The sequence below is a fragment of the Camelus ferus genome, chromosome 2 (assembly GCF_009834535.1).
Source record: "Camelus ferus isolate YT-003-E chromosome 2, BCGSAC_Cfer_1.0, whole genome shotgun sequence".
In the NCBI taxonomy this organism is placed as follows: domain Eukaryota; kingdom Metazoa; phylum Chordata; class Mammalia; order Artiodactyla; family Camelidae; genus Camelus; species Camelus ferus.
Genome location: NC_045697.1, coordinates 88,865,864 through 88,885,897, shown reverse-complemented (window position 1 = coordinate 88,885,897; position 20,034 = coordinate 88,865,864). Strand labels below are relative to the sequence as shown.

General features: G+C 35.7%; 1 protein-coding gene across 1 annotated transcript in view; it reads right to left on the bottom strand.

Annotated features, from left to right (window-relative positions):
• FAT4 (FAT atypical cadherin 4) overlaps positions 1-20,034 on the bottom strand; it is a 156,678-nt gene that overhangs the window by 51,302 nt on the left and 85,342 nt on the right. The window contains 3 exon segments of the mRNA XM_032463083.1: positions 391-571; positions 17,716-17,890; positions 18,686-19,608. Of these exon segments, the coding sequence (XP_032318974.1) occupies positions 391-571; positions 17,716-17,890; positions 18,686-19,608 (1,279 nt within the window).

Here is a 20,034-nt window from a genome sequence, read left to right as displayed (position 1 = left end):
ACCATTCCCACCAAGGCACAGGTGTGTGAGAGAGGACATCTTGGACCCTCCAGACCATCCGTCCACATAAATACCACTAAAAGACACTAGTCAACCACATAAAACAGAAGAATCTCCCACTGACCCTTGAGCTAATTTCTGATCTATGAAATAATGAGATATAATAAAAATATAAATAAAATTAATAAATAAGGAAATTTTAGAACAATAAATAAAATCATTGTTATTGCAATCCTCATTTTAGGCATAGTTGATTATTCAGCAATAACTGAGGGGCTATGTGTTCATATTAGGGAACCTCTAATGAAATTAAGCATTATATGCCTGTAGTGCAAAGACTAACATTTAATGAGAAAAATAATCAAAATTTCAAAAGGAAAATGTACTGACCTGATAACTGCATTTGTTGAAGCATCAGCATCTGAGGCATTTACCAACAAAACATCTGTCCCAGTTGGTGAATCTTCAGGGATTGTTGTGAAGTACATTTTACTGGCAAAAGTGGGGACGTTGTCATTGACATCATCTACTATGACATTGATTGTTCCAGTTCCAGTCAGGGCAGGGGATCCTAGAAGGAAAAGAAAATCAAGTCTTCATGTTCATAAATAACAAAAACAATAGCAATTTTTGAAATTGAAGTGTAGTCAGTGACAATGTGTCAGTTTCTGATGTACAGCATAATGTCCCAGGCATGCAAATATATATATATATATATATATACATATATTAGTTTTCATATTCTTTTCCATTAAAGGTTGTTATAAGATATTGAATACAGTTCCTTATGTTATACAGGAGAAATTTGTTTTTTATCTATTTTTATATATAGTGGTTAACCTTTGCAAATCTCCAACTCCCAAATGTATCCCTAATAGCAAATTTAAAAACTAGCTGTAGGCAAAACAACTGAAGAGAATTTAGAAAACATTCCAAAGTAAAATTTGTGAACACATAGACAAGTGATTGAATGATTTTTAGCTTTGCTCAAAAAAAAAAAAATGTTTTATTTAGGAACTAGTATTTCAACTCTTTCCTAGTGACCTGCACAAAAGGAGTACGTCAGCCTCTTGTTCTATTTTAAGGGTGCCGATCCGGCAACGTAGAACACAACAATGTCATTTAAATGTCACAAAAGAGGCACTGTTCGTTTCTCTGAAATTACAGTAAAATAGCTCGCGCCAGATGTGGAGAATACCCCCGGGCCCAGAATCGCTGGCCCGCTGACCCAGCAAAGGGAGAAACTGCCCTCCTAGATGCGACTATCAATGCTGTTATCAAAAAAATTCAACGGGGCTTTTGAGGACTTTAAATCCCCTTTTCTGTACTAACCAAAATTTGTTTGTAGGAAAAAAAAAAAAAAGGAAAGCTTCAAGTGAACTGTCAAAACTGTAATCTCCTACTTGCTGCAAACGTTACAGTGATGAGCTGACTGGGGATCATTTTTGTTGCATTTATTTAATATTTCTTATACATGTGAGATAATTCATCTTTATGTCCTGTTCCAGTTCCGTTATCAACATATAGTGAAAATCCAGCATTTAACTAAACCTTGGAGTACACTGTCTGCACTGCACAAGGTTAGCAGACTCTTTGTGGTGGAGGTTAGACGGCACGTTTGATTAGATTCTGCGGGTTGTCCTACAAGTAAATGGCAAATCATCTGCCTTTAGTTGTGTTTTCAAAATCATTTTTCAAACTTTAATTTCTCTAAATAGAAATAGTGAAGATTTGTTTAACTCTGTTTACCTACAATAAAATAAAGTTCTGGATACTCTCACTTTCTGTTTAAGATACTTCTTGTCCCATAAAATTATTTCCCATTATATGACGTTTAAACTCTACTTACTTCTAGTAGTCAACATTTTGTAAATAAAGCCATTCATTCATTCACTCATTTGTTTTTCTGCAAAATGTTTATGAAGTACCTTTTTACTATCACAGAGTGGATATGAGATTCACAACCTTTCAATATTATTTTTTGTGATCATCTTGCGATTTGCTAATATTTCCTTACTACCATTCAAACTTTTTCCTGCATTCTTAGGTTGTCATTACTGAAGGCATAGTACCAATCAGCTTTTATGCTCAAAGATACAGGAACCAAAATCAATAGACCAGAAAACTATGAAATGCAATGGTTTTGGTGATCTGTTATTTTTGTGCTCTGCACAAGGAAACTCAAACCCTGTGTTTGATGAAAAACGTGCATGACCAGTTGCACCGGCCCCTGTAACAAGGCATGATACCGCCCAGAAACCTGTGCAACTGAATTTAGGTTGCAAGCTGGTATCTGTTGCCATATGCATCTTTCTCTGTAAGATAATTCATTTTAAGCATTCTACTTACATTAACATATTTTTAAATTCATACTTGTAGACATCTTAGTTTTTAGGTGTTTGATTTTACATTAAAGAAAGGAAAATTAGTCCTCACTCTTTGCTTTTCTGTATGATCAACTATAAATATTAAAATACCATAACTGCCTTTTCTCTAGTCATTTACATGATGGTAGGATGATGTCCCAAATATTTCACACCCAAAATAGATGTGGAAGTCTTATAGACACCGTAGAAGCACATCAGAATAATACTTTAAAAATCTCACTCAACATATTAATAATGATAATAGTGAATATTTATTGAGTCTTTAGGTACTCAAGGACTGGTTTAACAAGTTCACGTAAATTGTCTCATCTATTCTTCATAAGTTAGTACAGCTGTTATCTCGACTTTATGTGTAATTAAGCTGAAGGGTAGAAAGGCTAAGTGATGTTTTTAGGACCACAGACCTAATGAGGAATGGAGCTGGGGTGTGATCGCTGTGACTGGGATGTGGGGCTGTTCAGTGCTGGCCTGGAGCCAGAAGGTGTGAGCAGCTGGATAGGTGATGCTCAGTAAGATGCAGTGGGACTCTGGACAAGCTGATCCCAGGGACCAGCACGAGGCAGGAGCTGGAGAAAAAGGCCCATCTGGGAGCGATGCTAGTTATTATCCAGTTTAAGTTTGTGGAGCATTTGGGGATACCAGTCTGGCCACAGATTTTGAATTTCTCGTAATGGGCATGTAAGGCTAAAATCAGTATTTTCTGGGGTATTACTGATGGCCAGTGTTGGGGCTACATTTCTTGAATATAAGTTTAATTATATACAATTTGATGAAATGGAAGTTAATGATCTGAATGGTGTCAATATTCCACTGATTGTATTAAAAAAATTAACTGGATATCTGTGCATGGGAAGGAGGGTGTACACTCAATGAACTGAGAGAGGGGATAACTAAATCCAGGTCTCAGAGGCAAAGGATGGGAGGACAGGAAGGGCTCTTTTGTCTCTTTTACTGACATTATACTCCACTCACCAAATCTCATATTCAAAATGAGAATAAGAGAAGAACTTACCCTAAAAGAGGTATTGAGAGAAATGTAGTAATGTGCTTAGAATACTGCTTGGTGCAGAGTTAAAATGTATTCTGTGTTACTCTTTGCTGTTGTATGTGTTTTAAAAAAAAAAGGGGGGGAGGAATTGACATTTGTTTGTCTGTTTGTTTGTTTTGTGCAGAGGTATCCTAGGTAGAGCTTTATTTTCTGGATGGCATCTAATTCGGCACTCATACACTGCTGGCCACAGAATTTTTTTTCTTAATGTGCATTCTTTTTTTATTGAAGTATAGTCAGTTTACAACGTTGTGTCAATTTCTGGTCTATAGCACAATGCTTCAGTCATACATGTATTTGTTTTCATCTTCTTTTTCATTATAGGTTACTACAAGATATTGAATAGGAAAGGCCCATGTTTAATCTTACAGATTTCTGTGTCATAGTTCCCAGGATTTTTGTTCCCCCACAAAACTTTCAAGTCAACCATATGGTATTTTTTTCAGGAAAATATTTTGAATCATTCTTTCCTTTTAATGATTTCTTAAGTTACAATATGAGACACTTAGCTTTCAAAACTTGCACAGCTGTGTGGAAGCTATGTTGAGCTGAACATTTAAAAATGCAAAATTTAAAAATTTGCACCAAGAGTTTTAAAGAAGACCTGAATATTTCTAATATGCTTTCTAATCAACAATGTTTAAACTTGTTAAGAAATAACTCAGTAACTGACAGGTTTTATCTTTGGCATTCTATGGTGTTTGGTGTTTGGTATTCTGATGACACACATATGGAAAACCTCGTGTAACGGTGACTAACTCATTTGGTCAGGAACATGTGATTTCTTTCCGTGTCTATAAACTACATAAATACTGTTGCTGATGTGTTTTCTGAATTAGTAAGCAAAAAACATTGTTTACTCAGGAAAATATTCAGCAAGTTCAATCTCATGGTCTCCACACCACAGAATATCTAAGTTTTTCACAAGATTTTAAAAGCACACCAGCAACAGCAGATGGTTCTGGTTTGAGAAGTGGCCCCGTAGGTAATCCCACATCCAAATGTGACAATTTCTCAAGCCAAGAACCATCCCCAGGGTCCCCTCTTCTTTCCTTGTTAGCAGCCACAACCCACTTTAAAAGCACTTGGGCTTCTTCGCCTCCTATTTTCTTCAAGAACTGACGGAATGAAGCACAGTCTCTCCAGCGGCCCCACTTGCTAGTTGCCCCAAGGGATGTGCATGACGGTCTCATTGATCTCTTCCAGTTTTACAAGGAAACCTTATAAAGACATTGTTCTACAGTTATAAGTCTTTTGCTGAGATTTAACTCGCCCTGAATTCTGCCCCCAATATTTTTCACTTTTATCCTTGGGGGTAGGGCTTCCCACCGCACAGCCTGCTCTGGCCTCAGACTTGTCCGCTACAGCCTGAGCACCAGAAGTCCCTGCCTCTCAGCTTTAGGCAGAAACATGAAATCAAGGGAGGAAAAACAGGAATGCCCCCTGATTTTAAGTGAGTCTCACTTCTACGTCCCTCTTCTAAGATGAACGACGTGAGTTCTCTAGTCCTTGGCCCACACAGGTCTTAGCACTTCCTCTCAAGTGAGGAAGCCATGTTTTGTTGTTGCTGCTCTTCTGTTTTTGTGCGCTCGTTTTTGAACCTTTCCTCTTAACTATGAGAAGAAGTGGTCTTGGTGCTTACGTTCCTGCTTTCCAATAGCTTTTTGGTTATATATCAAGTAAAGAGCTACATGCTTACTATTACCTTATCTTCAGCCCAGAACTTTCTGCTGGCTCTAAACTGATACATCCAACTGACTCTGCTGTCTGCTCTTGCTCTAGAGAGCCTCAAAGTTAGTATGTCAAAAGCTGAAGGCTTCATTATTCTGTGTAAACTTAGTCTGCATATTTATATATAAATTGAAAAACACATGCACATATACATATAAACACATATATGATATTGAACACTTATTTGATACCAGATATAAACGTGTGAGACTCTTATATATGTATTACTCATAATATAGATTCATGGAGTACATATAACTGTTTAATTTTTATTTAATAAAAAGCTTTAGACTCAAAGAGTTCAAGCAAGTTTTTTACAATCAGCCATAGCAGACAAAAGAAAGCCAATTTTGAACCCTTAAAAAATATATTTTCTCAGTTCATTAGGCTCAGATAAAACTATGCCACTCTTATTGAAACTCTATATTATTATTATCATCATCATCATCGTCACCATCATCAATATTATTTCAGTGTATGTCTGCCGTTAAGTTATAAGCTGAGAGAAGGGATAATGCCTTAATCCATCTTTATATAAACCCATCATGCATGCCAACAGGCCTTGTTCTCAATGTGTGTTGACTTCTCCTTTGATTCTATACATGGAAATCTGGTCTAGTGACTACATGGCTGGAACTTCAAAGAGCGGGACACTTCTAGAAATATGCATCTGGGAATACAGGCCTTAGCCTAGGGCTAGGGGCAGAGAACAGGACCACAGACAAAGGTCAAAGTTTTAGAGATAGTCTACTACTTATAAACAGAGGGTCCCAATTAATCCTGAATCCCATGAGAAGAATCAGAATCCTAGGGGCCAGTGTTTAGCTTGGATAGACCTGATAATGATGAATTACATAGGTAGTGGCATAATAGGGCAAGATTACTCAGTTCCTCTGGAATTGGTTTATGAGAACCAGATGCAAACAGCAAAGAAAGGTAGGATGAAATGACCCAGACTCCTGGTAGAGGACAGTGAGCCAATGAAAAGGGCTGACGAAACAAATATATAAAAGGTCAAGATCTCAGAAATGTATACTTGTAAAGGTGAGGAGGATACAGTGGACATTGGAAATATAATTAAAAGTCAGATGATAAAAGGAACCTCAAATTTCATTTTGTAAAATTATATGTACTGTATATGTTGTACATCTGTGGATGTGTGATAGATGTATGTACATATATAAATGTAAAATAAACATGATAAATTGATAGAGCCTTCTGAAATTTTTAGAGCAAATAGTAAAAAATACATATGATTCTTAAAAGCATTTTTAAAAGTATGCAAAAACGTAGCTCACACACACATAACACAGACATACACACATACACACTATTCACAGCTTAATCTTCTGATAGCCCATTATACTGTGGGTAGTTCCAAGCTTTGTCTAAGTCCTATTTTGTACTCTTCAGTTTGGGAAATGATTAAACTGGCACTGCCTTTTAACAATGGTGGCTCAAAAAAGGTCAAAATATATAAAAATGAAGTTCAAGGAAACTTTAAGATTTTAAAAAGAAAAAACTTCCAGGCAACTGGTCTATCAAAAAATACTTTAAAAAGTGTAATGAATGAGTCTAAATATCTAAAGTTCAAACTGCAGGCATTTTACGTTTTTAATGTTAGCCCCTATAAATTAAACATACTTTACTGAAACATGAAAAACTATTCAGCCCAATAGAATTTTTGCTTAACTGAAATCTGTTGCTTTGCAACAAAGCCGATTTCATTCCTGACATCAAACATTTGGTGAATGGGTCCCCTGACTGGCTGTGTGTTTGTTGTAATAAAGTATTAGCTTCTTTTTACCCATGAAGTAAACACATATTTCTCACACTAAGTAAGCCATCCTCTAAAAATGTATTGAACTCACCAATTCAATATTAACATTTAAGTATGTGGTTAGATTTAAATTTGAATCCAGAAAATATATGAAGCAAATAAGCATGTAATAGTTCAAATATGACCAACAGATTTTGCCTTAAAATTTTCATTTTATGTTACTGCTAATTAGTTCTACAAATATGTTTATATAAACTAGGTATATACACACTTAAGTAACATGTTATTTTTAAATCATTTCTGCAGGAATCTTTATCAAAAATATTGTATTTCTTAATATATCTTCCTACTGAATAGAACTGACAAGCAAAACTAAAGAAATTACTTAATAATGTTAGGAAAAAGAGACTGAAGAGTGATGTGAATGTACTTAATGCCACTGAACTGTACATTTAAGAACGGCTAGAATGGTAAACTTTATGTTATATATATTTTACCACAATTTTTTAAAATTTACAAAATAAAATATAGTGTAAATTAAATATATTATCCCACACACAAAGCATGTCATGAGGAATTACTTTTTGGACAACATTTCAAAAAAAATCCTCTCAACACATGTTGAAACTCTGAAATACCAGAAGCAGTCACCAAATTCTAAATGTAACCTGCCTCCTACCTACTTAGTGAAAATACCAAGTTATATATTTACAGAATAATTATCAAAATAAGTTACACCAATGATTAAGTTTTAACAAGATAAAATTAGAGGACTTTTGAAAAGGAAAAAAAAAAGTCCTTGTAACAAGCCTATGTTAATTTCTACTGTATTTAACATTTGTCCTTTAGGTAGTATAAACATTTTCTTTAATATTTCAAATAGTTTGTGTCCATTTCAAAGTTGGGTTTCCTTTGTCTACTCAGATTTACAGGTTAAATTCAGTAAATGAAAAGTTGACTGAAATTATTTTATCAAATTTTAATTCTATGCAGTTAATTGTGGCTCTTATGTAATAACGCCAATTCTAGCACTTGTTTAATGGAACTTTGGAAGCAAAATCATCTTTTTTTTTGTATTTTTATCCTGTGAATATACAAATGAAATTCTACATAGGAAATTTTTTCCTAAGAAGAAGCTGATTTAAAGGAAATTATTTAAGTAAATGATTTATAATAGTACTTACGTCACTAACAGGTATGGTACAAAGTCTTGCTAGAAATAAGAGGAAATGAAACAATCACCAACTATCAACTTTGGAAACAAAATTCTCATCTAAGACAAACACCTCAATGGAAATAAACGAAACTGCCTTCAACTGAAATGTATAATTAAGTTAAATGCAAGTGATTTCTGGTAATTGAAGATAACCCTGGCAGAATTTAATTGATGGATTCACTGGTGCCTTACGGAAAGTTTTCAAGCAATTTTCATCATTAAGCATGTTCATCGTAACAGACAAGGCAAGCTCTTCTTCAACATTTTCCTTTCCCACAAATGATACTGACAAAATGCAGTCTTCCTGGGACATTTCAAAAACAACTCTCTTTAGATGTAAAATGCCATATTCCACACTTCTGACCTCTCTTTTGACTGCAGAAACATTTGCAATGCAGTGACCCTCTCAACTGAACAATGTGATAGTATGAATTCAAAATGTCATTATAGCCTCACCAAGAAAATAAAGCATGGTGATTAGCCCTTTTAGATTTTTAGGATTAACTTTTATAAAAGCATCGTGTTTCCCTCTATTAAAAAGTAATTTCCAATCCCTGCATAAGAATGAGGTTTATTCTCCTCTTTCAGTCAGATGATAAATGCCCTTAATTAGAAATGCTAATAACTGAACTTTTCCCCTCAGATCTATTAATTCTGCTGACACATAGGCAGTTCATAACTAAACTTTTGGGCCAAATCTATTGCCAGATTATCTTTATATCCCTTTAGTATATTAGACTGAAAACAGATAAGTAAAGAGAATATATTTAATATGTGCACAGATTAATATTCCATCCCTAAATTAAGTGCAAATACTGACTCATTGTATGTGCATATTATTAGTATAATATTTAACATTCGCTTTGCACTATACTTTATAAACCCTTTATAAAACCCAAATCATTTCCTGATTTTATGAAAACAGCAATCCTTTGATTTCAAATTCATAGTCTTATTTTACGAGCTGTTTTAATCACAGAGAACCACAAGTTGTTTCCTTTTTCCTTGCAAAAACCAACGTTCTTTTTAATATAAAATAATATTTAATCCAAAGAGAAGCAACTCTTATAAACACGGTTTACATAAAACATATTGTGGCAGATGAACTAATATGTAGGAAACAGTGAGTAATGTTTAAGAAATGGTCTCCTCGATCAGGTTCAGTGGCTTCAAATGCTGTTTTCACTGATTAACAGCTGCCTGTTGACTTGACTGCCAGTCCAAGTCAAGTTGCTTACCTTCTCTAATACTCAGTTTTATCTTTGTTTTTCCTTTAGTCCATAATATTGGGATAATAGTATCTAATTTACAAGGCTGTTGTGAGATTAGATGAGATGACCGTATAGTACAAATTCGGGTACGTACAAGCACTCAGTATGCACAGAATGAATATCATCTAAAATATGACTTCCCAAGTTGTATCTTTACTCAGACATCTTCCCTGAGACCTAAACTTTAACATCTATCTACCTGGCATCTCCAGTGGAGACATCGTACTATCTAAAATACAATATATCCAAAAAATAATTAATGATAATTCACCCTAAAAATCTTTTCTTTCCCCATCTCCAAATTTCTCAGGCCAGTATTCTAGAACTCACACTTGATTTGTCCCTTTGCCTAATTTCCTACACCTCCAATTCCATCATCCAGTTCTACTGGCTCAACCTTCAAAATGGATACAATGTTTAGCTCCTTCACAGCGCCTCACACTGTCTCCCAATGTCAAACACGATCATGTCTCTCCGGGACTGCTGGTGAGGCCTTTTAGTCACCACTTCTATTCCTGTTGTAGTCACCACTGCCACGAAACCAGACCTTTCCAAAGTCTCCCGTCACTCCCCTGTCCCACGTCTTAACAAGGCTTCACCTTACTCTTTAAATAAAATGAGAGCTCCTTGCCCTGGCCTGAAATGTTCACATGATCCAGCCTCGGCCCACCTTATCTTCCAAGACTCTTCCTCTCCTGTACTCGGGGCCAGCCATCCAGGCCCGCTTGCTTGTCTTTGGATGTAGCCAACTTGATCCCTGCCTCCAGCCCGTTTCATCTGCCAGCAACTGCTGCTTACCCAAATCTTCACATTTCACTGTCCTGACTAGACTATTAAAAACAATGCCTCTAGTTCCTTACTTTCTAGCCACTTTAACTGCTCTGTTTAACCCCATAGCATCTCATGTAACTCCTGGTCTATGTATTACATTTTGTCTCTCTTTCTGACTAGAATGTAACTTCTATGAGGACAGAGACTGTCATTTTTTCCACAGTATCTCCAGTTTCTAGAAGAATACCTGGCAGAGACCGCTCCGTAAATATTTTCCGACAAAACATTGTCAAGATACTTGTTACACACCAGTACTGCCCGCAGACGTGCAGGAGTCTCACTGACTCTAAACAGAATTCACTTATAAGGTCTATTAAATTCCCATTATAGTTAGGTTTTAATAAATGAAAGACGACAGTTAGCAGGGATAATTGGCAATATTATCTTCTACCTGGAAAACCTACTGAATTTTTTATATCTTCTCCTACTTAGCAATTTAATTTGAACAATGCCTAAATTTAAGCTTATTTTCAAACCATCAGCACTGAAATGACTGATACCAATGGATTTGACTTCACCTAAAATATTTGGAAATATTTATTTATTTATTTGGAAAAGAAAAATAACAGTAGAATGTTTTATTCATTAGAGTACAATGGTAAGAAGAAAGGCTTTCTTAAAATTGCATTTTTGGAAATCGATGTTTTGCAAAGAGGCAAACTGCCTAATTATTCCAGGCCTCAACTTTCTTACCTCAAAAATGAAAGGGACTGGCTCATTTCCAAAAAAAAAAAGTCTTCTGGCTATAAAATTATCATTTTAAGTCAGAGTTTTCTTAGAGTTTTTTTCACATATAGTTGTCTTTTAAAATCCTTCCACATGACACACTGGGTTTTACCTGTAACATCCCCTTACTGTCACATCATCTAATTTTGCTGCTTTTTTTGTATATAAATTTAGTTCCTTGTAAGAATGGTAGCAGATACTAATGGCTCACGGACTCTGAATTTACTGGTGAGGGCAGAAGATCATCAAAGGTTAAAATATTTTTTCTAAGAGACCTGGAAAAATTACATGTATAGATGCATAGCTATTGGAATATTTTATCTGAACACCAAAATCTTCATAACAAAACTCAAAACAAGCAAACCTTTTTGTATTACATTTATGTAAAGATTCATAGGCCTTTATCATTAAGCTATGTGGAGCCAAATGCTACATGTAGGATATATTTTTTGTAGCGAAAAAGGTGTTGGATATTTGGGAGATATGGAAGGCTCAGACCGTGTTGCTTTGGGAAGCCCAGGTATAAAAGAATTGCCAAGTGCCGAAACTTTTCAAAAGCAGTTTCTGTTTATGCAGATTTTGAGTTAGTGAGCCGAATTAAGAAACGTAGGCAGCACAGCACAAAGCTGAGACAAGAGCTACCTAGAAACATCTAACAGATAACAGAACTGAGTCAGAGCCAGAAGTTCAGGAGAGAGTCATGGGAATATAGCTCCAGCAGTATTTTAAGCATTTGAAACTGAATTAAAGCCATAAAATGCTTCAGTGGGTCCTTACATATGACTGCAATTTATCACATCACACTAAACACCCCAGAGCCTTAAACACTTGTGCTGCTTTTCAAAGGAGGGGTCAGTTTGAATGACCACAACCAATGTAGCGAAAACTTCTGGAATTTCAGCCATGAGTTAAAAAAGATTGGCACTTTTCCTTTTGGTGGGTATTCTGAAAAACCTGCAAGTGATAAACACACAACAATAAACTAAATAAAAGTATGGTAAATAAATACAAAATAATGTCTACGTGTTAAAATAACAGGATGGTGATAACAAATTACCACCATTTTTCACTTATTAAATCATTCATTCATTCAACATAGTTTATTAAGCACTTGCTATGTTACAAGTTCTAGTCTGGATGTTTCTGGGTATTCAGTTTTGAATAAGACTTAGGAAGTTTGCATTCTACTGGAAGCATGACAGTTATTGCTGGGGGAAAGAAACTATCCACACTCATATATATGTAGTATACATATATACTATATGTACATAAACATGTAATCTTAAGTAACAATTGGTGTTAAGAAGAAATCACAACAAAGTAAAGCGACAGACGGTGGCCATGGAGAGAGGGGAGGTGGGACCTCTGGATGGTGGTCAAATAAGTCCTCTGAGAAGCTGACGTTTGACCTCAATGTAATGACAAAATAACCAAGATGTGAAAGTGCTCTCATCCCATTAAAAATTAGAAAAAGAAAAATACCCCAGCCAGCTACAAAGTAGAACACTCCAGACAGCAAGACCGACAAGCAAAGGACGAAGGCAGGAAAAGGTAGACATTTTTAAAGGGGCCAGGTTAACTGGCATTGCCAATGTCTTGTAAATGTTTGGCAACTGCTTTTTAGAAGCAAGTCACCCAGGTTTGCTCGTTTCTGTGGTGTAAATATTCCTACATTGGCCGATTTCAACCTGACCTACGTGAAGATACTGAACGCAGTGCTGGGTGGTGATAGTGGCTGGCACATGATAAAGGCAGCAGCTGATAGTGACAGAAGGGGCCAGAGAAGTGGACAGAGGCCTGGTCATTTAATGCCATGTGGTCAGTGGCAAGTTTTTATTCTTGGAAATTGCTTAAGTTTTTAAGTAAGTGATGGAACATAATGGTCTAATTCTAAATTTTTTCAGATTCTTTTCTGTAACAGCTCATTACAAGAAACTGCATATAGTTCCCTGTGTCATACAGTGGGTTCTTGTTTATTTTACGTATAGTGATGTGTATCTATTAATCCCAAACTCCTAGTCTATCCCTCCCTGCCCTTTCCCCTCTGGTAACCACAGTTTGTTTTCTATTTCCATGAATCTACTTCTGGTTTATAAATAAAATTTGTAGCTCTTTTTTTTTTTTTTTTTTGGATTCCACATATAAGTGATATCATATGATAATAAGTTTTTAGAGTAGGGATTGCTATTTCCATTCTATACATATGAGCATGAAGGCAATTTGTTCAAGGTCATGTAGCTCGGAAATGGCAGAGGTGGCCTTTGATTCTCTTTTTCACTCTAAAGCTATGTATTTATCCCTAGGATATACTTCCACTTTGTAAATTAATTCTCAAGATTAATTTTTGAAAGTGCACTGCTCTAGGTTCCCTGATAATTTCCTGATACTTACTACATTAAGAACATATTGTTTTACTTATTGCACTTATGGGAAGACAATAAGGAAAACTCTTGTAAGGAAGGGTACTTGGGAACACAATTCCAAAGCAAGCGAAGGACATTAATCGTTTTAGGGCCAGCTCCCCTCTTAGAAGGAATCACATTGAGCTGGGTTCTCTGCAGCACCTGCATTAACGTATCTAGGTGAAGCCTCAGCCTCGGAGGAGTTTCTACATGGTACAGTGTATATTTCCAGAAGAAACAACAATGAGCAATTTCCAGAAAAAACAACAATGAACAATACAGAATTAAACAAAATACCATCTTTAAGTAAGTTGTAGTCTCAACTCATTAAATGAATCTTTGGTAAGTAAATCCTATAGAAAAAAAGTTAGAATTATTATACTCTGTTCTGGTCTTGTTATGTAACGATGTAGCATTCAGCCCCACACACAGATGATCTGTGTGGTTGTGGCTCATTTCAAGCAGTAGACAGGAGTAGTTAGAGAGTTTCCAGATGTGCTGCTCTATAACCATGCAAGTCAGTAAATAAAAATACGGTCAGGCTGGAATGCTAATAGTTTCTCCCCCAAAATATTCAAAGATTTAGAGGTTTGCTGATTAAAAAAGCTGCTGCTTCAATTGCTGTCACACTACCAAAGTTGAACCATCTTTGGGCCGCCATTAGGGAAGAACTTAAAAAGAGCAAAGCAAAAGTGATTTGTGAGCGAAGGAATAAAACTGTCAAATATTTTTTCTTGTTTAGAACACTTTGATATTTTCCCAATTCTTAGAACTCTGCAAATTTGAGAATAACATGGCATCTGGGACCTAAAGGCTGCCATATTTTTCTTAATTTTCTTATGTCATCTACCAATTTGACTTCTAAATCATAGCTGTGAATATGTATTTTAAACCTTTTGTCAGAGACTGCATTCCTGGGATACAGGCTTACACTGCAGATTCTGAAGCTGGATATCTAAAACTCTCATATTCTTCTGTAATAATGGATATGCATGATACCAAAAGTGTACAGAGGAACTGAATATAAAATTGTCGCCACAAAAGAATTTTAATAATTTTAAGATCGTCTATTCCAATTTCCCTCAGAATTTCTGATTGTTTTGTGCGTGAGCCATATTAAATGACCTTCAGACCCTAATTGAATACTTCTACTCCAGTGGCCTCAGGAACACCCATCCACTTCAGGGAAACTCAAAAAAAAAAAAAAAAGAAAAAAAAATGCCCTCATAAAAATTTGCCCTTTAGGGCAAAGTTCAATCAGTTCTCTAATTTCCAGGACTGTAAAAATATTGTGACTGAGGTACCAGTGCCACTGAGTCTCATTTATGCCTCCCACCATGCTCCCTAGCACCATATTTAAGACCCTGAATAACAAACTTCTAAATACTTTTATTTCACTGATAACCTGAATTTTCACTCTCTGTAACTCAGAACTCTCCTATCTCAAATATGTATACACTTGGTTTTCACATTTTCCATTTAATGGCAACAGTCCTTCATAGAAATTAAACTTACATTTCCATTATTTGTCTTTATATTAAGAATTATAAATCCCCAATTTTCCCCAGGATGGAGACTGATGGCATCAGGAATGCACATAGTTTGGCTCCCTGGAACCCGGCCTTGGTTCTTGCACTGTCTTAATATCAGTGCTCCTTCTTGTGAAATTCCTCCTAACAGGCTCTATAATACTTATGGAGTAAGGAACAAGGCAAATATTCCTAAGAATTTTAAAATGTTTTAAGTGCATGGATCCCAGTTCTTGTTAGAGTCATTATATACACTATGTGTTAGGCATATTTAGCAATTTAACATATGTTGTATCAATTAAACCTTGTAATAAACTCCCACTGAGAAAGTTACTGAGATTGAGATAATACATTTTGCTTGAATCAGGAATAAGATGATGATGGAACCAGAATTCAAATCAAGATCAATTCAAATTCAAAGATTTTATCATTATAGTAATAGAATATTACTGGGTTTACTTTGTAAATAAAAGAATTTTGGAAATTAATATATTTTTCAACTTTTACTTTACCTTCACATTAGAACCTTCAGTATACACTTTATTTGGAAGTCAGATATGCTAGGGTCTAAATTCTACTCTTGCTACATCTTGGCTGTGTAATCCTGGGCAAATTACTTAACCACTCTGAGCTTGGGTTTACTGAAAGTACAGTGGAAAGAAAAATGCCTAAGTCTTTGAGATACTAAAGAAAAGGAATGTGTAGAAATGGATTAATATCTGTAAAACCTGGTGAACTGCAACACTCAGATAGCCAAAAATCAAAAAACAACCATTCTCTTCCCCTTCACCTTAGGCTTCATAGGTATACAGAAAGATTTTTAAATTCTCAGGATTATTGGATTGAAAACAGAGACTCTGTTTACATGGTTACATTCTTTCTCTGCCATGGCTTTTGACTTAGAATGTTCCAAAGTACAAATCCTCTGATGGAGAACTTCTGTGGGTTATTACCTGCCCATCCTGGGTCACCCTGCACTGCACCCTTGATTCTCACAGTCAGAATCTGCTCCCCACTCTGGGATGACCTATGTGTGACACATGGTCTGTACAGCAAATCTTAACAGTGACTGATGCCTTAGAGACCAGATTCCTGGTCCTTGGTCCTCCTCCCCCTGTAAAATCACCTCCACAAACACTCTGTTTCTGTGCGTGCCTAGAATTGACTGCACATTTCCAGTAACTGGAGAGGAAAGCTGAGACTAGGGTGTTTTTGTAGTAAAATCTAGATTCTAAATATCTGACTCTCAACCAGTTTCTACTCCATTTCAACCTCTCTTCTCTCCAGGTGACTCTTGAGATACTAGATTGATTTGAGCGTATGGTAGTGACTGTATTTTTCACATGAAAATGCTTACCTCCTGAGCAAAAAGCACAATACTGTCTTGCATGCATAGTAAAACATGTTTTGGATCAACTTGCTTTAAGTTTTATGTGGTGAGCACACTGCATTCTTTTCATCATTCTTTGGGATTTTATAGCTTGCATGAAGTGTAACATGGTCTTTGACACGCATTAAAAAAAATATACAGAAAATAGTGCCTTCTTCCAGTAGTCTCAGATGATTACACTCCCAAAAGTAAATGGCAAATAATACATAGACAGAGCCACCTCAATTAACAGTGGCACTATCATCTGAATATGTAACCTAAATTTATAATTACTCTTAATCTAAAAATCTCCTTTTTAATGAGAAGTGGTGACCTGAAAGTGTACCCTCTGAAGTTGGTCATATACAACATAAGTATCAATATATTACATTCATCAAAAACTTTTCAACCTCAGTAAAAACAGCTCATTTGAAAATTCAGAATTGTTCTTCAATGTCAGTATCCACACGTCTACATGAATATACATATATAAAAATCTTCAGTCATTGGAGGTTCCGATAAATCTGCCTTGGCTTAAAACAATTTTAACAAATTTTTAAAAAATTGTTAAGATTTCTAAAGTCTCCAATACTTAAAATACTAAGTTGTGACAATTTTATAAATGAATGTTACATAAGGGCAATGTTTCATAATTCTCTGACACTTTTGGAAATCAATGATTCATTATTTCATTAATTCAACACATATTTAAGCAACACCTACTTTCTTCAAGGCCTAGAGATTCTTTAACACATTTTTAGTTGTTTCAGTTTTGAATTAGAAGTGTTCAATAGAGTCAATATACGCCAAACAAAGGAGTGGTCAGCAGTAACATTACCTTTTTAAATAGATTTTATTTTGTGTTATGTGTTATACAACTTTATGTGATTGCTCTTTCCAAACACTAAAAGCTAATGCGTTTCTGTGGTAGTCCACTACCCTGCCACCTCAGTGAGAACCCTGGCTCTCACTGACACTCTTTTTGGAGCTCTGTGGGGCTTCATCAAATGCATATTACAACTACTCACAATTTTGAGAGCTGATGAAGTAGAACTCAGGACCCACTCTCTTATCTCCAGACCAGTCAGAACCATCTGGATGTTTTCAAAGCTGAAGTACTCAAAATGCCCTGTGGCTCATGTGGTAGAGCATCAAGTCACCCCCAGAGGCACTGGGGTGGCCTGCCAGGCAGGGATACATTCTGCCTTACAGAAATAGAGCTTTGTTTGAAATAAGCTTAGACCTTTACCACTTACCTGTAAATTTCATAAAGTGATGTATGCTCTACAAATGATATAGATACAGTGGGAGTTGCTAACATTAGTAGATTTCAACAACTGTTTAATTTAATGGTAGACAAAAATACTTTCATTCACACGTTATGAAGAAATTCTTCACAGCCAAACAAGGTTAGTACAGACTTACCTGAATCTGTAGCTGTGATCAATAAGACAAAATGCTCTTTCGTTTCACGATCCAAGCTCTGTGTTACTTGAAGTTCTCCACTAGCTGAGAGAGTAAAAGCGTTGTCTTCATTACCACCAAACAGAACATATGAGAGTTTGCTGTTAGAACCTTGATCATCATCTCTTGCCACCACCTTCAGGAGAAAACAACACACGTCATGAATTTGAGTACAGCTAACAAAACGTCCGCGGTGAAATAAAATGTATCATTAAAAATAATGCGGTAGAGCCATGTGTACCAATATTAAAAGGTTTCAGAGACATGTTTGTAAGTTTCAAGTACAAAAATTAAAATAGTACAATGTATTATCTGTACAAAAGTAGGTGTCAAATGAATACATGGCATGTTTGGAAGGCTTCACAAAAAATTTTTAACCACAGTTTTATTCAGGTAGTTAGATATGTAAAGAGTGGAAGGGAGAATAACATTTGTAACAGTTTTCAAACTTTTACATCATTTTATTTTCTTACTATGTGCAGATATTACAGTCATAGTCAAACAAAAGTCAAACATACACAAATACATAAATGTGTGGAACACAAGTAAAAACAAAAGAATGTAACTGAAATGCAATATATAATCTACAAGAAAATCACTAGGTTCTTAGGTATAATTTTTTGTAAACCTGTCTTTTTCAAGATTTGCTGTATCAGAAATTGACACAACATTGTGAACCTACTTCAATTATATATATATAAATATATATAATTCAATTATATATATGTATTCAATTATATATATAAATTATAATTATATTTACTTCAATTATATATATAAATATATATATAAAAATAAAGATTTGCTATATCTGCAAGTAAGCATTATTTATGGGTGAGAGTAAGGAAGAGGGTGGGGGAAGTATGAACATTATAATTAAATTAGACATCTTATAATGAGCACAATATTTATTTTATTTAAATATACTGACCTGAAGAATTGTTCTGGGTAGTGCCCCTAAATTCTCAGGGACATTTACAGAATATGGAGATAGTTCAAATACGGGAACGAAATCATTACTATCCAGCAGGACAATGCTGACAGTGGAGGTATCAGTCCTGGGGGTGCTGCCCCGATCTGTTGCCTGAACAGTTAAAAGGTAATTAGGGGTCTTCTCTCTATCCAAAGGCTTAGCCACAGTGATGGCACCGGTGACAGAATCGATCCGAAATTCCTGATTGGCATTACCACCAATGATGCCATAACGAACCTGTCCATTGGTACCTTCGTCTCTATCTGCTGCCGATACTTGTGTGATATCTGTTCCGGTAAGTGTATTTTCATTAATCTCCACCTTATACATGGCCTGTGCAAAAACAGGGTTGTTATCATTGATGTCAAGTACCATGACCACAACCTCTGTAGATGAAGAGAGAGATGGTTGCCCTTTGTCTGTAGCCACCACCGTTAGAGTATAATTAGAGACCTCTTCTCTATCCAGTTCTCCAGTGAGCCTCACTTCACCATCAATGGTCCCAATACTGAACTTGTTTCCCAAAGGGTTCAGTAGGGTGTATTCAATATAGCTGTTTGGGCCACTATCTGGGTCAGTGGCTTGTGCTTTGAAAACAACAGTATCAATAGGTGTGTTTTCCGGAATGTACGTCAATTTCGGGGAAAGAAATGTTGGTGGGTTATCATTTACATCCAACAAAATAATGGAGACTTGAGCAGTGCTTGTGAATCTGGAGGCTGGAGGTTGCGGCAGGTCATGCACCTGAACAACCAGGTTGTAGAAAGACTGACTTTCCCGATCCAAAGCTTTGAGGACTTTCAGTACGCCATTCTTGTCAACTGTGAATTGCCCAAGGCTATCACCAGAAGCAATGCTATAAGCCAAATGGGAGTTGATGCCTGCAATGGAAGGGAAAAAATGAAATCTTCTTAAACATGTGCTGACTGCAAACTAAACTGCACCAAAAATTTTATAAAATGAAACTGCATATTTGATATATGATGCCTCCAAAGACACCTTATGGATGATTTAGCTGCAGTTAATTTTCTTTGTAAGTAATAATACATAGCCCATAATTCTTTTCTTGTTAGCTTTTGATCTGAAAAGATGTTTACAATCTGGTGAACAAATGATCTATATACTGCCTGCTATTGACTAGGGTGTTGAAATGTGAAATTACAAAAGTAAAGAGAAAAACAATATTCCAGAGAGCGGATATTTTCCTGTACATTTCCTTATTTCTGTCACATAATTCCTGAGAATTCAACGTTAACAGTGCCACACTCTATACGATTAGCCAAACATTTATAACTTTAGTAATTTAT